This window comes from Scyliorhinus torazame, chromosome 10, assembly GCF_047496885.1.
Source record: "Scyliorhinus torazame isolate Kashiwa2021f chromosome 10, sScyTor2.1, whole genome shotgun sequence".
Lineage (NCBI taxonomy): Eukaryota > Metazoa > Chordata > Chondrichthyes > Carcharhiniformes > Scyliorhinidae > Scyliorhinus > Scyliorhinus torazame.
The window spans coordinates 234112594-234128773 of record NC_092716.1 but is presented as its reverse complement, the minus strand read 5'-3'; the positions used below and the strand labels follow the sequence as shown (position 1 = coordinate 234128773).

At 44.7% G+C, this 16180-nt stretch overlaps 1 protein-coding gene across 1 annotated transcript; it reads right to left on the bottom strand.

Moving 5' to 3' along the window:
• Nucleotides 1-4279: 4279 nt before the first annotated feature.
• On the bottom strand, nucleotides 4280-15405 carry ptpmt1 (protein tyrosine phosphatase mitochondrial 1). The gene is made up of 4 exons (XM_072466595.1): nucleotides 14613-15405; nucleotides 11655-11735; nucleotides 7763-7954; nucleotides 4280-5175 (listed from the first exon to the last, which is right to left on the bottom strand). The coding sequence occupies exons 1-4, from the start codon at nucleotides 14757-14759 to the stop codon at nucleotides 5008-5010; spliced, it is 588 nt and encodes a 195-aa protein (XP_072322696.1). The 5' UTR covers nucleotides 14760-15405; the 3' UTR covers nucleotides 4280-5007.
• Between the last annotated feature and the right edge of the window lie 775 nt (nucleotides 15406-16180).

The following is a 16180-nucleotide window of genomic DNA, read 5'->3' as shown; positions in this document are numbered from 1 at the left end:
ACCAACACCCTCAATGTGATCATGGCTGATCCCATTCTGGCCTCAACTCCTGTCCTACCCGTTCTCCATACCCCTTCAATCAATTAAAATATGTTTAACTCCTCAAATTTACTAACTGTCCCTACATCCACTGCACTCTGGGGTAGCGAATTCCACAGATTCACAACCCTTTGGGAGAAGTAGTTTCTCCTCAAATCTGTTTTAGATTTGTTACCTCTTATTCTAAGATTATGACCTCTCGTTTTAGAATGCCCCACAAGAGGAAGCATCTGCTCCATGTCTACTTTATCCATACCATTTATCATCTTGTGTATCTCGATTTGATCTCCCCTCATTCTTCTAAACTCTGGAGAGTATAGGCCTAAACTGTTCAATCTCTCCTCATATGACAAACCCTCATCTCGGCAATCAATCTAGTGAACCTTGTAGCCATCTGGGATGGCCACTTTGCAAAGATTGCAGAGAAAATGGACAATACTGAGAAAACAAGCAGGTTCAGGGTTTGTCTGTTGATTGGAGCTGCAGCTCCCAGACAAGACCAAAACTGTAGGCCCATTTAGCATACTAATGGCCCATCTCCGGGAACAAGAGTAACATTTGAGTAACCGATACTAAGGCAGACACCCCGGCGCCAGAGGAGACCAGAACAAAACAGGCCAACGGCCACCTAGGACATGCCCAGCCATCAGGGCACCCACCCCTTTATTGGATGAAATCGATAGGAACGATCGAGAAACGGCCCAATTGATTGGGGCCAAGTTCAAGGCCCGCCCAAAAGCACGCAAAGCCCCTTTGGGTATAAGAAGGAGCCCCCAAGAGAGAATCGTTCACTTGGACACGGCTATCACCGAGGAGAGACCTGTCCAACAGCTGCACCTGAACAAGTAAGTTCAAGGTCAACGCACGCTACCAGACAGACGACCTTAGCTGTTCCCCTTCACCACTTCGACCCCAGCAGCCTCAGAACCGAACAACGGCCATTGTTCCTCTGACTGAGTGGGCGCCCGAAGCTAAGTATAGGCTTTAGCAGTAGTGATAGCTTAGGCTGTAGTATTTGTGCATTAGTATATTTAACTGTGTGTGTAAATAAATAAGCATTTGACTTTGAACTAACTAACTGGTGTATCGAGTCTTTGATCAGTATTCAGTTTGAACCTTGTAGCGGTATCGAAAGATGCCTGGCGACTCTAGAGCAAACATAATTAGAATTAAGGAAGGCGACCATATTGACCGCCATATTCAGAGCCAACGAAAGAGCCAAACATTTAGCAACAACCTCCTCTGAACTGCCTCCAATGCCACTACATCTTTCCTCAAATAAGGGGACCAAACCAGTGCACAATACTCCAGGTGCGGTCTTACCAATGCCTTGTATTGTTGCAACAACACTGCCTCACCTTTAAACTCAATTCCTTTTGCTATAAATGCCAACATTCCATTTGCTTTCCTTATTATCTGCTGCACCTGCATGCTCGTTTTCTGCGACTCATGCACAAGGACACCCAGATAACGGAAGCTGGACCTGGCCTGGTGAAAGGTTAACCTTCCCAGATCAGCTCCCCTCCCTGGGAGATTCACCGGAAAGCATTGGCTTTTGCCCAAATTCAGTTTGTACTCCAAGGTGCCAAGCCTCCTCTGCACTGGCAAAAGGGTACGTCACATAGACAACAAATCGTATGCATACAATGATGCCCTATGCTTCGTTCCCCCCACCCATCTCTATTCCCCTCCACTTCGTAGATTTGCTAAGGCAAACAATAGTGGGGACAGCAGACACCCCTGCCTTGTGCCTCTCATCATGTGGAAACACTTTGAACTCAAAGCATTCATTTGAAACTTTTGCGGTGGGGCCCTATATAAGAGCTTGATCCAAGCTATAAATCTAAGCCCAAAGCCAAATTTTCCCAGGATTTCAAACAAATAACCGCACTCCACCCTATCAAACGCCTTTTCCGCAGCTAATTAAATAATCACCACCAGCTCGGGCTAGAGAGGGGGACCAAACAACATTTAAGTAGTCGCCAAACATTGGCCGCCAACAGCCTACCCTTAACAAACCCTGCCTGCTCCTCCGATAGAACACCTGGTAGGCAGGGCTCCAGGCGCATGGCCAGGACATTCACCAACTTCGCATCTGCATTCAGCAACGAAATAAGGCGACCCGACCCACTCTGCCGGATACGTGTCTTTCTTTAAGATCAAGGAGATTGACGTTGCGCCAATGTAGCCGGCAATGTCACCCGAGACATCGAATCCAGAAACATCTCTAACAGCAATGGGGGCTAACTGTTCCGCTGACGCTTTATAAAATTCAATCGGGAATCCGTCCAGCCCCGGTACCTTACCTGACTGCATCAGACCCATGCATTTCATCACATACTCTAAGGTCAACAGGTACTCCAGTTCGTTCCTTCTCCCCTGCTCCACCACCGGGATAGACAAACCATCCAAGAACTGCAACATTGACAACCCGTCCTGCGGGTGCTCCAACTTACAACGGTTACGGTAAAAACCCTTGAAAGCCTCATTAACCTTGGCTGAAGCAGAAACCAACCTGCCACCCAAGTCCTTTACCTGCATTCCAAAACTGCCCAATAAATGGGGAAGTAGACCCAGGTAGGGTATTCTTTCAGAGTGGCGATGCAGACTGACAAATTTCAGTGTAAATAAAAAGGTGTAAAACTCATCAAAAATCCGGGTAAGTGGCTCAAGTTAGTGCTGCAGCTGGATGTTTCATTCAGCTGCTCCAGCGCAGCAGTGCTTCAAGCTGTCAAAACAAAACAGCTGGGAGTTTTAACGCCACGCACTTCCAGCATGCATGCCTGAGCACCCGCACTTCCAGGTCATCACAACGTGCATGTGCAGTGCACCAGTCGTGAATCCTGCAGGACGTTACAGGCCATTCTCTTGTGCCCTGCCCAATGTCAGGTCATTGGCTCATTGTCTGCTGGTACACCATCCTAAGCCGTTTTCTGGGCATTTGTTGTCAGGGTCAGGGCAAAGAGACAGGTTCCAAATATACCTCAGCCAGAGCAGAAATGAAACACACTCTCGCTCTTGTTCTGAACTACACTCTAGTCATGTAGACAACTAATTTAACCAGGCCTCTCTTCTATAGGTCATATGGAAACAATCTTTCCCCGTCAAATTCTTTTCCTGATTCACATTTATCCCTCAACTAATTCAACCAAAACTGAATAATTAATTATTTTCCCATAGTCATCAGTTTTTATTTTTAATTGTGGAATAGTTCATTTTGCTGTTCCCATTAAGTTTTCACTAACATGGAACTATACAGGTTGAGCATCCGTTGTCCGAAATGCTTGGGGCCGAGTGTGTATCGGTTTTAGAAATTTTTGGAATATAATGTGCATCTGCGCTGGGAACTGCGCACGTGCATTGGGAACTGCACCTGTGCAGCGCGCGTCGGGACCTGTGTATCGCCCGGGGACTCGTCACGTCACGTCGGCGCTCAAAAAAAGGTGCGGATTTTGGCATTTTTCGGCTGAAACAATCCAAAATTATTCCCACTGTCTTCTTCTGTCCCTATCTGGGTCTGCTGCAAATATTTTCCTTCAGCAATGCAATGAGTTTTGCTTTAATTCCAAACTGTAACGATTATCTGCTCAAAGAAAATTCTCCCAATCTCTCTCATTATGTTATTTTAAATTGATACCCCCTTGTTATTGCTCTGTAAACCGGATTATTTAGTACGTAAAGTACCGGTGTAGGTAAAAAGTACTGTATGTGCAACTTTGAGTTCCTATGGCTCGAGAAAGTCATGAAGACTTGAATCATTAACTCTGTTTCCCTCTCCACAGGTGCTGCCAGACCTGCTGAGCTTTTCCAGTGTTTTCTGTTTGTATTTCAGATTTCCAGCATGTGCAGTATTTCACTTTTATTTGTTAATTGTTTGGTTTGGATGCACCCCTAACCCCCTAATGTTAGTTGGATGCTTAAATTTAGTATTGAAATTAAATGGCCATTGATTGAAGTATTTGAAGTTTTCCAACTGATTATTTGGGTAGTCCGAGAATGTCAGTTAAAGATTTGTTCCGTCTGATCATTCACTAACTTGCAGGATAATTTCTCCTTGATGGTAAATTGTTTTTAACGGAGTGTTAATACCATGTATAAATTATTAAATATCACAAACCACTCTCCCAAATGTCGACAATAATGTGCACAATACCAGTTAGCAAAAAGAAAAATCAAAATTGGTGTTGCCTAAATCTACAAACAGGAAATAGTTAATTTTGCTAAATTCAATGACATAATCTACAAGTGTAAAATTGTTTAATTGCATTCCAACAGTGAAATACATTTTATACATTACGTATCATAACCCAATTTATCATGGGTGTGTCTTATGAATAGTCCTGCAACTCCTCAGCAGGGAACAGGTCAAAGCACTGTAAGAAAAAAAGAGCTCCTTATTGGGAGCATGGGATTCTGGAAGAAACCCCATTCAGCTAACGCTTACAATCACTAAATAACAAAAATACTATCCTTTTACTGTTTTATTCAGGTAACAGAAGCCAAAGTGTTTTCATTGAACAACTGTCTGAAAAAGTAAAATATCCTTTTACTGACCCACATTAACTCCTTGGAAACGCTGCAATACAGCGTTTACTGTACTAATTCAGCAAACTAATGTTATGTTAAATTTCACTGAAATTATTAAAGGGCTTTATCAATTTCCGAGTATCTCTGAATTTTTTTAATTAAATAACTGCTCCCTGGACGTAAGTTGCTTTTACATTGTCTATAAATAGTAAACATCTCAACAAAAGTTCAAAATGGACTGATAGTAACATCAGTGCAACTGTACCACACTGTCTTCAAATCCACATAAACAGAAACAAACATATCAACTGGTGACTCTGAAAGCTGCTGATCACAGGAAGTTGATGCTGCAATCACATTCTGTCCAGTTACCGCTTTTGATTCTAAACCATTTGAATCACTTAAAGGTTTACGCATTTATATGTCCACAAATGTTGTGCTTTACGACTTGAAAGCTGGAGCGCCTTTTACTTCCAAAATGTCTGGATCCTCTGAGAACAGTAAACTGTAATAGCTCTTCAGGATTTTAAATTGGCCGCTGCGAATAAGAATGTGAGGTCTGATTGAAGCAATATGATCACATGCTGTCTTTGGACTCCAGTGATGCAGCTGAAGGAAAGGATTTAGGAATAAATGGTTAAAAAGGAATGTTTGCCAAGTACTTTTATATGTTTCATTTCGGACAAGATTAGTTGATTCAATCAAAGCGTTGGAGGCAGTTTACTAAATTGACACCTGGAATGAACGGGTTGCCTTATGAGGAAAGGTTGGACAGGCTGGGCTTGTTTCCACTGGTGTTTAGAAGAGTGACGGGTGACTTGATTGAAGAATATTAGATCCTGAACGGTCTTGCAGGACAGAGATGAGGGGATTTTTTCTCTCAGATGTTTGTGAGACTTTGAATAATTTTAGGGTGGGGCGGAGGTAGATAGAGTCTTGTTAGGCAAGGGAATCAAAGGTTATTGGGGCTAGATACGGATGTGGTATTCAAAACACAAACAGATTAGCCATGACCTTATTGAATGATGGAGCAGGCTTGAAGGGCTGAATAGTCTACTTCTGCTCCTATTTTGTTTGTACGTAATCACATCACTACAAAGATAGTAAATTGCAACATAAAATATTACGAACATCAAAGGTGGAACATAAACTTACTGAAAAATCATCAGGCATATAACATTGTTAGGGAAAGAACTGAAAGCATTCAATACACTGGATTATGTTAGAAGGAAGAGGAGGCAGGAGAGCGTAATGTTAAAATTATATTATAACATATAGTTTCAAAGTGAAGAAACACTGGGCCAGCAGCTACTGTACAGATAAAGTGGGTGAGGTTATATGCTCAGTTGGAGATATAATAGGTAAAGTTACCTTAGGGAATGTGGGTGAAGGTCTATAAAAACATAATTTGAAAGGTTAAAACAGTTTTACGAATAGTGAGTTCAAGAGACATACTTCAGTGCAAATGTGGGGTTAATAAAGAAAGCAAAAGAAATTGAAAATAGATGGTAAAGTCTATGTGGAATATAAAATACACAAATCACTAGAAATAAAGGGAAGTAGAAGTGCTCATTAAAATGACCACTCAGTTATATCTTTAAGGGAAATTTGGTTACAGGCAGGACATATATTTCTGGTTGTAACATTCTCAGGAAGAAAACAAGGAAGGGGTGGTTTAGTTAATTAGGAACATTTAACAATTAAAAAGTAAACTTTAGTTATAATTAAGTCAATCACCAGAGGTGCTGCACACGGGGGAGTCAGGACCAAATGTAATATTCAGGTCAAGCAGGTTGTTGGGGCGGGAGGGCTGATAAGCAGATGAGAAAAGGAGTGGAAGTATAAAACAACAACAAAAAATGGCAAAATAAAAAGGTCAATCCATAAATGTTTTTTTTTGATTGACCATTAGCCCAATCAAATCAAACATCTAATGCAATGTAGTTAAAACAAGTACATATTATTTTGCTTTAATATCCCAACTTTAAAAGGAATACTTAAAGATAAAACTCTAAAACAGTATTTTCTCATAGGTGTGAATGTGCTGTTTTGGGCTACACCAAAGTTCAGAAAGCTTAGGGAGGGACAACTAAATTGATCACCTTTGTAGATACACAAATTACACAGTCTCCCCTAATCCAAACTTGTCTAAATCCAAATTGGACAATGAAAGTTCTCAATATTAAGAGTTTCAAAGTGTACAAATTATAATTTCTTCTTGTGGGTGAGGCCAGAATTAGGGGACACTGTTTTAAAATTAGGGCTGCCTCACAGCACCAGGGACCCGGGTTCACTTCCGGACTCGGGTGATTGTCGATGTGGAGTTTGCACTTTCTCCCCGTGTCTGCGTGTGTTTCCGCCAGGTGCTTGGTTTCCACCCACAGTCCAAAGATGTGTCGGTTAGGTGGATTAGCCAAGCTAAACTGCCCCTTGGTATCCAAAAAGGTTAGGTGGGGTTAGGTGGGCAGACTAGATAGGCCGAATGGCCCCCTTCTGCACTGAAGGAATTCTATGACTATGATAATAATTCTTGCCAATCTCTTTTTTCAATATACTAGAAAACAATTAAAAACAGAAAGGCACAGCAGGTAAGGCCAGGAGGAAGAGAGTTCACATTCTTGATAAAAGGTTATTAACCTGCAACATTAATTTCGTTTCTCTCTCCACAGATGCTGCCTGACGTGCGGTGTATTTCCAGCATTTTCTGTTATAATTTCAGATTTCCAGCAGCTACAGTATTTTGTCGTTAGTACTAAACGACACTGCCCTAAAAAACACCAAAAATAAATCTTACCCAGTAGCTTGCTGAACCAAGACTGTGGTCACTACCATTGTTGCATCTGCAAAACTACCCTTCATTTCCACAACCCGTTGCTCCTGCCACAGGCTGAAAGCAAGGGTGCTTGAAGTGAAGATATATTTCTGCACTTGATCTTGCATTTGTAATGAAGATTTAGATGGCAAATATCCTGAGTTAACATTCAGTCTCACTTTCTTTCACTTTTAAAATTGTACTGATAATCAAAGAACATTTACAATCACAGGTATATTACTTAGCATTCCAACTGCAATTTTGTAATTTGAAGTTTCCAAATTTTCATAAAATACCGACTTCAAAATTTACCCCATGGTAGTACCTCTTTATATATATGCTACTTCTATTTGTTACTTAAAGCTTTAGCACCAGTCAACATACATGAATTAAATATGCTGCCACCATGGTAGCACTGCGTGATCGTCCAGCCTTACAGTGCACATAGACACTGTTTCCATTTTTACGATGTTTGGTAACAAAATCAACGCCCTTTTTCAGGTCTTCTAATTTTGGTACTCCAAGTATATCAACTGTGCTGAGACGCAGCTGCTCCACGCCAAGTAACTCCCATTCCTGAAACACAAACGCAATTAGGGATTTCACTTGAAAGCATACATCTTGTAACATCTCAAACAATATAGTATTTCCCTTGGGCTGGATTAGTACAGTGGGCTAAACAGCTGGCTTGTAATGCAGAAAAATGCCAGCAGTGCGGGTTCAATTCCTGTACCGGCCTCCCGAACAGGCGCCGGAATGTGGCGACGAGGGGCTTTTCACAGTAACTTCATTGAAGCCTACTTCTGACAATAAGCGATTATTATTATTAGTAGTAGTAGTAGTATTTCTCAATAATATTTTTGAGTTCTGTATATCATTGCAGGAAAGAATCAATCGCACTGCTGGTCACACGACAAAACCAAGCAGCAGGAGCACTAAGGCAAGTCTGAACTTAGCTTGGAAAATCTGAATGACAATGCTCAGAATAGGTCGACTCCCCACATATTAAAAAGAAAACTGGTTTGTTCATTCAAACCATTCCAATGTAAATTACAGCACACTTCAGTTCTTTTGCAGCATGTGCGGAATAATTCATTTGATGTTCTCTAAGTCTATTTGCCTTAAATGATCATGGTAGAAATTCAGTGCATTTAATGACGATAATACCAAGAAAAAGAAAACTCAGAACTGACACTGAACAGTAGCACTCTAAACTTGTACTGCCCTTTCTCTCAAATATCAGTATAGATACCTTTGACAGAATAAATAGATAAAGGCGTTCACACAAATACAAAATCTTCAAAAGGGCGCAATTTGTGTTACTGTATGTAAGTGGGAATTTCCAACTGGACCACATTTTCATCCAATACTAACGAGTTCCTTCTCTGAAAGATGGTCCTGTTTCTGCAACCAAGTCAGTAGTAACTCAAATCCCATGTTACCCCTGGTTCTGCATTTATCAAGTATAATTTGTATTTTGGTGTCATTTTAGTCCGCTTGCAGGTCACAAAAAGCAATGAAACAGATGCTGAGGGAATTCGAAGGTAGTACAATAAATACCATTAGTACATTGCACTCTGTAGCCACCTGGGTTGGCCACTTCCCGACTTTAAAATGGAGATCCGCAAAGAATGCAGGGAAATTCAGTCAACGCAGGAAAAACAAGCAGGTGCAAAGTTTCCTGTGTATCAGAACTTGCAGGAACCCAGACAGCACTGAAACTAACATCCATCTGCATATTAATGAGCGATCCCCGGGAACAATTGGAAACAGTTAAGGTAAACAAGGCCAAGCCAGACTCCTCGGCGCCAGCAGGAGCCAAGACAAAGGAAGGCCAACGGACACTTAGAAACCATCCAGTGATCAGGGAACCGCTCCAGTATTGGAGAAGTCGATCCAAGTGATCAGAACGTAGTCCAAACACTTGGAACCAGGTACTGGGTCCGCCCAAAAGGGCACGAAGCCCCTGGGGACTATAAAATAGAATCCCAAGTTCAATTCGTCCTTCTTGGCAGGGTCTCTCAGCAGCTCAAAACAACCCTTGACAGTGACCTGCCTAGTAGCTGCACCAACCAAGTAAGTCTCCAGTCAACGCACGCTACGAGATAGGCGCTCCTAGCTACCAGTCCATACCAGCTTTGAATCCTGCAGACTCAGAATCGAACAAAAGGCCATTTGTTCCCCTGACCTGGTGGGCCAGTTCCAAAGCTAAGTATAGGCCTTTTAGTGTTAGAGATAGTCTAGTAAGTAGAGTTTTATGCATGAGTAGCGATTGACTGTGTATAATAAATGTGTTTTGATTTGAAAGGTACTAACTGGTGCATTGAGTGATTGATCAGCACTTGAACTTGAACCTCGTGGTGGTATCATGAAGATACCTGGCGACTCTAGAGCAAAGGTTATAGAAACAGAGCAAATTAAGTAAAGACAGATCGAGCATAATTTAAGAGCCAACCAAAAGTTAGCAACAACTCAAACCAAAGGAGGAAAACAAATCAGCTTGTCGATTGCTGTAGAGTGGCACATGCTAGAAAGTGTGATTGTATGGATGTCCAATAAAGAGAGGATTGGGCTTGTGTGTGCTATCCATCCTGGTTAAATAACCTTTAATATACATGATCTAAGATCACTGGGACAAAATACTGGAGGCCAGAATGGAACTTTAACCCATCAAGAGAGTGGAGTATAAAAGTAGAGAAGTGTTGTTGCAATTGTATGGGGAGTTGGTGAGACCACATCTGGAGCATTGTGTCCACTTTTGGTCTCCTCATTTGTGGTGGCATTGGAGGCAGTTCAGCAGAGGTTCACCAGATTGATTCCGAGGATAAAAGGGTTGACATATGAGTAGAGATTAAACAGCTTGGGCTTATACTCACTGGAGTTTAGAAGGATGAGAGGGGATCTGATCGAGGTATATAAAATACTAAAAGGGATTGATAAAGTAAACGTAGACCAAATGTTCCCCCTGTGGGGCAATCTAGAACGCGAGGTCACGGATCTTAGTTGAGAGGTGGTAGATTTAGAACGGAGCTGAGGAGGAACTACTTCTTGTAGAGGGTGGTGCATTTGTGTAATTCGCTGCCCCATAGTGCAGTGGAATCTGAGTCATTAAATGGTTTCAAGAAGGAGATAGATATATTTCTGTCAAAAGAAAACAGGATATGGGCAGCAGGTAGAGAGCTGCTGGAATTGAGACCAGGAAGAGATGATCCATGATCTGATTGAATGGCAGAGAAGGCTCAAAGGACTGAATTGCCTACTTCTCCTAATTGTTATGTTCTAGTACTTACAGGGGAGAAAATTCGGAATGCAAACAACTGTGGAGCGCTAATTGGCTGAGGCAAGATTTCCACCTCAGTCAGGAAGAAGTCCCGTGTCAGAAAGCTGCCGGTCTATTCCCCAGCAGAGACTGCAGTCGACAAGACTGTGACTGCAAGCAGTCCCCAGAGTGCAAGTCCCAGTAATCCAAGGTAAGGAAGGTAAGCACAGGAATGTCATGATGGGAAGAGGAGGTGAGGAAGAACCTATAGGGGCCAGACCCCAGGCAGCCACCAAATCCCCTTCCTGCCCGAGGACTGAGCAGGGTCACATTCTGGGCTTCCCCCCTGCCCATGAACTTCTCCCACCAGCCTGATAATGGAGTCTGGGTGGGTAGTACCCCTTAAATGGTCATTAATTTGCCACTTAAGAGTCTCAATTGGGGCAGTGGTGTCGAGGGTGGCCAAGGCCTCGCCCATCCCACATAACATTGCGGAGGGTCGGAGCAGCTGGGAGTCTGAGGGAAATGAGCAGCAATACACCAAGCAGACAAAATACCACCTGAAGAGTTTACACCATCCCCCCCCCTCCCCACTGGCAGGGAATACAAAATTCTGCCTCATGTCTGCGAGTCACATTAATGGGCAGAACTGCAGTTTGAACAGATTCTTACTAAAATCATTTCCATGCAATTTTTCTGATTTGATTTGACGCATGGTATTGTTCAGTCACATTTCAAAGTACTGCATGGAAATTACACAGCATAAAGTGTAGTATGAAAATGGCTGGTGACATTTGATAATATAGACAAACATTACACCATGTTTTTTTCACAATGTACAATGACTATAACAAAGATTACTGCCTTATCTCAGAGCTCCAGTTTATTCTGTATTTTTTATTTGCTGTTAAACATTCCAGTACTACACTAAAGCAGTGTGCTGCCTTCTTTCACTCTGAACGGTACATTAACCTCTGGGAAATCTCATTGTTTATTTGGTTTCAATTCTCCACTCACCTTAGTTGTGTTTACGAAGAATTTAGTTTCATATTCTTCATTCATGGTTATTATTCCACGCACATTCTCTTTCTTTACTAACTGCAAATCCAAACACACCACGAATTATTGAAGGGTATAATGTTGTCAGAAAAACAGAGGTAGTTTCAAGGGAACCATATTTGTATTGTTAAATATTAGATATAAGACATAGGTTTAAGTGGGTTTGATTTAGTGGTTCTATGTAAGAAGATTCATGGTTGACAAAGGTGTTTGTATGTGTGGGGGTTTGGTCAGTTCAAGCTGTGCTTCTATTGTGCTTAGAGAGGGTTACGGCGTGAAAAAGAAACAAGCTGGGATTTGTAAAAAGGTGTTGTTAGCAAACTGTATTCATAACAGTTGGTTATAGGAAGCTAGAGAGGGAACATCTCTTTCAGCTTTTCCAGAAGAAAAGCCATACTATGGTGTAATGGCTAAGAAAACCAGTAGCGAAATTTAATGAACAGCTGGTAAAGGAAACTAGAGAAATGAAGAGCCACTTCCAAGAAATCTGAAGTAAAGGAACAGAGAAAACTGGAACAAAAACAGGATACTTACAGTTCAGTAAAGCCACATATCAAGCTGAAAAGAAGTTGGCTCATGAGAGGCCAGAAAGATATCTGAAATAGTTCCACATTTGAGATATGGCAAATTGAAAAACATGAAAGAAGACAAAGCAAGAGGTGGATTAGGGGAATATGCTGCTGGTTTTCTTAACCATTACACCAAATAGAGTCCAGAGAGATAAATATAAAATAGCACGTATTGGGGAAATCAAAAGTGAAAACACACACAACTAAAATCTGAAAGGGATTGGAGGAATATAGATCTACAGATAGAGGTACATAGGTAAAGCAGAATTGGAAATAAAGAAAGCTATAAATCAGAGAAATTAGGTGCTTTATTTTACATACACAGCTTCACAACAAAGGGAAAGGAAGTAATGACATGAATCAGCAGTTGAAGTGTTGAGTGTGATTTTGGGCACGCCACTGTATAAGCATTGCAGCTATCGAATGAGTCCTCATTTCCACACTCTACTGAGTGTGAAGTAGAACTACTAAAATTATGCTGGAAATGAGAGGCTTTGTTACAATGACAAAGACTCGTGAAACAAGTTATTCACCGTGTAGAAAATTAAAGTAAGAAGTCTCACAACACCAGGTTAAAGTCCAAGAGGTTTGTTTCAAATCACTAGCTTTCGGAGCACTGCTCCTTCCTCAGGTGAATTAAAATTGAATGGGGCAATCCAATCATTTTGAAATTATCAGAAAAATTGGAACATGATAAATGAATCGGAAACAAGGGGACATAGAGGGCGGGATTCTCCACTCCCGCACCGAAGTGCCCACGCCGTCGTGAACGCCGTCGAGGTTCACGACGGCGCGAAACGGCTCTGATCCCGACCTATTCAGGCCCCGACAATGGGCTAGGATCGGGGCCGCGTCATCTACACGCGCCAGGCCTTGTCGCCGCGCAAAGGCGGCGCCGCATAGATGACGCGGCCGGCGCCGCATAACTGGCGTCACCCGCGCATGCGTGGTTGCCGTTCTCTCTGAGTCCGCCCCGCAAGAAGATGGCGGACGGATCTTGCGGGGCCGTGGAAGGAAGGAGGTCCTCCTTCAGAGAGGACGGCCCGACGATCGGTGGGCACCAATCGCGGGCCATGCCACATTTGAGGTACCCCCCCGGTGCAGGATGCCCCCCCCCCCCCCCAGCGTTCCCGCGCTGTTCCCGACGGCAGCGACCAGGTGTGACGCCGGGGGAACCGGCCATTTTGGCCTGGCCGCTCGGCCCACCCGGGCCTGAGAATAGCGGGGTTGCCGGAGAATCGCCATTTTGGGTGTCTCCGGCGATTCTCCGGCCTGCAGGCCGCGTAACTCGACGGGGCCATTCCCACCGCTTGGGAGAATCGCGGGAGAGCGTCGGACCGGCGTCCCGGGAAATGTTGGCGGCCCAGGCGATTCTCCCAACCGGCGCGGAGTGGAGAATCTCGCCCAATGTTTCCTGGTAGAGGTTAGCAGATTATTTTTTTTGCCAGAACTGACCCTTCCCCCCCCCCCCCCCAAACTCTCTTCCTCTGTACCCTCTTCCTTCCCTGACCCTCTTTCCTCTCCCTTCCCTGACCCCCTTCACACTCCTTCAGGTGCTCACTCCCACCCCCCCCGACCGTACACCCCTCCCCCCCCAGACTGCACACACCTCCCCTTACTGCACACTCCTCCCCCTGACTGCATACCCCTCCCCCCAGACTGCACACCCATCCCCGACTGCACACCTCTCCTCCCTGACCGCACCCCTTCCCCAGACTGCACACCCATCCCCGACTGCACACCACTCCTCCCTGACCGCGCACCCCCCACTAACCGCGCACACCCCCACTGACCCCCCCCCACTGACCGCACCCCGCCCACAGACCACCCCCCCCCACTGACCGCACCCCCCCACTGACCGTACATCCCCTCCCCCCACACTGACCGCACTCGACCTGACCGCGCCCCACACTGACCGTGCCCCCCCACTGACCGCACCCCCCCCACTGACCAACCCCCCCCCCCCCGCTGACCACAGCCCCACCCCCGCTGACCACAGCCCCACCACTGACCACCCCCCACTGACCACACCTCCACACACCCTCCCACCGACCACACCCCCCCCCACTGACCGCACACCCCTTCTCCTGACCGTACACTCCTCCCAGCCACAGGCCCCTCCTCCCTGACTACAAGCTCCTCCCAGACCCCAGGCTCCTCCCCTTGACAAGCTCTTCCCCTTGACCACAGCTCCGTCCCCCTACCACGGACTCCCCTGACCATTGGCCCCGCCTCCTGACCACATGCCCCCCTGACTACAGGCCCCTCCCCCTGAGTACAGGCCCCTCCCCCTAAACTCAGCCCCCCTCCAATCACAGTCCCCTCCCCCTTGCCCCCATTCCCTTACCTCCTCAGTGAGCGAGCGGAAGGGCAGGGCTCCGATGATGACGGTCTGGTCGATGCGGTCGTACCAGTGTCGGCCCCACACCTTCGACATGAAGACGTTGTAACCGAGACTCGGGTAGAAAACAGCGCGCGCGAACAGCGCCGCCATTACCAACGGCCACTTCCGGCGGGTCCGACCGACCCCGCACTCCGACCGCTACTTCCGGCCTGGCCCCCGCGCTCTGGTTCCGCCTGTCGGCGAGGGGATGGGCGGCAGTGAACAATCCCTCATTGAGCTTCCAAAACTGGAGAGAAGAATCCATCCAAATATGCTCAGCCGGTCTGGCATCCTCTGTGGAGAGAGAGAGCGGGACAGAATTGGTCTTTACTGAAGACAGGTAGAGAGGTTCTTGGGGTCAGGAGGAGGGAGAACAAAGGGAGGGAATCTCTGGCTGGGCTGAATGGCCTGATTCTGAGCAGAAAGGCAGTGGTTGTGGTTATAATAAATAAAGCATTGGCCCACGGTGGATGTTAATAGCAGAATAATGGAACAGATCGTCACAAAATCAAACGTGAAAAACAAGATTCAAACCAGCACTTGCAAAAAGAAAAAAATTCTGCATGGGAGGCAGAGTTGCGTTCATGGTCTGAAGTTGAACTCCATGTTGAGTCCAGAAGGCTGTAAGGTGCCGAATGGGAAAATGAGGTGCAGTCCTCGCATTGTGTCATTAGGACAGTGCAGCAGGCCGAGGACAGAAATGTGAGTGCAAGAGCAAAGAGGAGACCAGAAAGTTTGGGTCATGCTTGTGGACCGAGGAGAGGTGTCCTGCCGAGCGATCAAGATCACCCAGTCTGCATTTTGTTGTCCTGATGTATAGGGAGACCATATTGTGAGCAGTGAATACAGCATACCAAATTGCTGCTTGGCCTAGGAGGAGTGTTTGTGGTCATGGACATTGATGAAAGAGGAGATATTGGGACAGTTGGACACCTCCTGCAATTGATGGGAATAGTCAAAGACTGGGGCAATTGTGGAGAGAACCACGTTATTGTGAAGAGAATGGCTCCTTTGAAATGCCGGCAGTGAAGGAAGGGGAATAAGGCTGGCACAGTAGTTACCACTGCTGCCTCACTTTTTGTTCCTCAACACGCATCCTAATAATCAAAGGAAGTGAATCTTTAAATTCTTCCAAAAGAAGAATTTAAGGGCTTCATATATTCTCTCTATCTTTAATGCCCATATCCAACAGTTAAAGTTATTTTGCTTCACCTTCTCAAATTAAATATGAGTTTGTCCAGGCTGTCGTCTTGTGTTTTGAAATTTCTGTCCTTACACCCCAGGAACCAACTCACGCACACTAAGAATTGCTTCCTTTACCACATAATCTATGGATACCTCTTCCAACAATGATGTATCACCTCACTAGCTCTACCTATCAGTCTACTTTGTTAAAGTAATGTATAAATTGCTTTTGGCCATTTCATCTATTCAGCTATCTTTTCAAATAAATAAAGAACGCTTCAACATCCTTTTCTTCAAATTTTGGAAGTGCTTCTATAAATTTAAAAGTCCAGGAATATGGACTCTAT

What these genes read in the sequence shown, in the direction of transcription:
- ptpmt1 (XM_072466595.1), bottom strand. Translation starts at nt 14,759, where the DNA reads ATGGCGGCGCTGTTCGCGCGCGCTGTTTTCTACCCGAGTCTCGGTTAC. An exon ending in TCCGCTCGCTCACTGAGGAG is followed by an intron (nt 11,736 to 14,612) that starts GTAAGGGAATGG and finishes TTGGATTTGCAG; the next exon opens with TTAGTAAAGAAAGAGAATGT. An exon ending in TGGCAGCATATTTAATTCAT is followed by an intron (nt 5,176 to 7,762) that starts GTATGTTGACTG and finishes CCTTTCCTTCAG; the next exon opens with CTGCATCACTGGAGTCCAAA.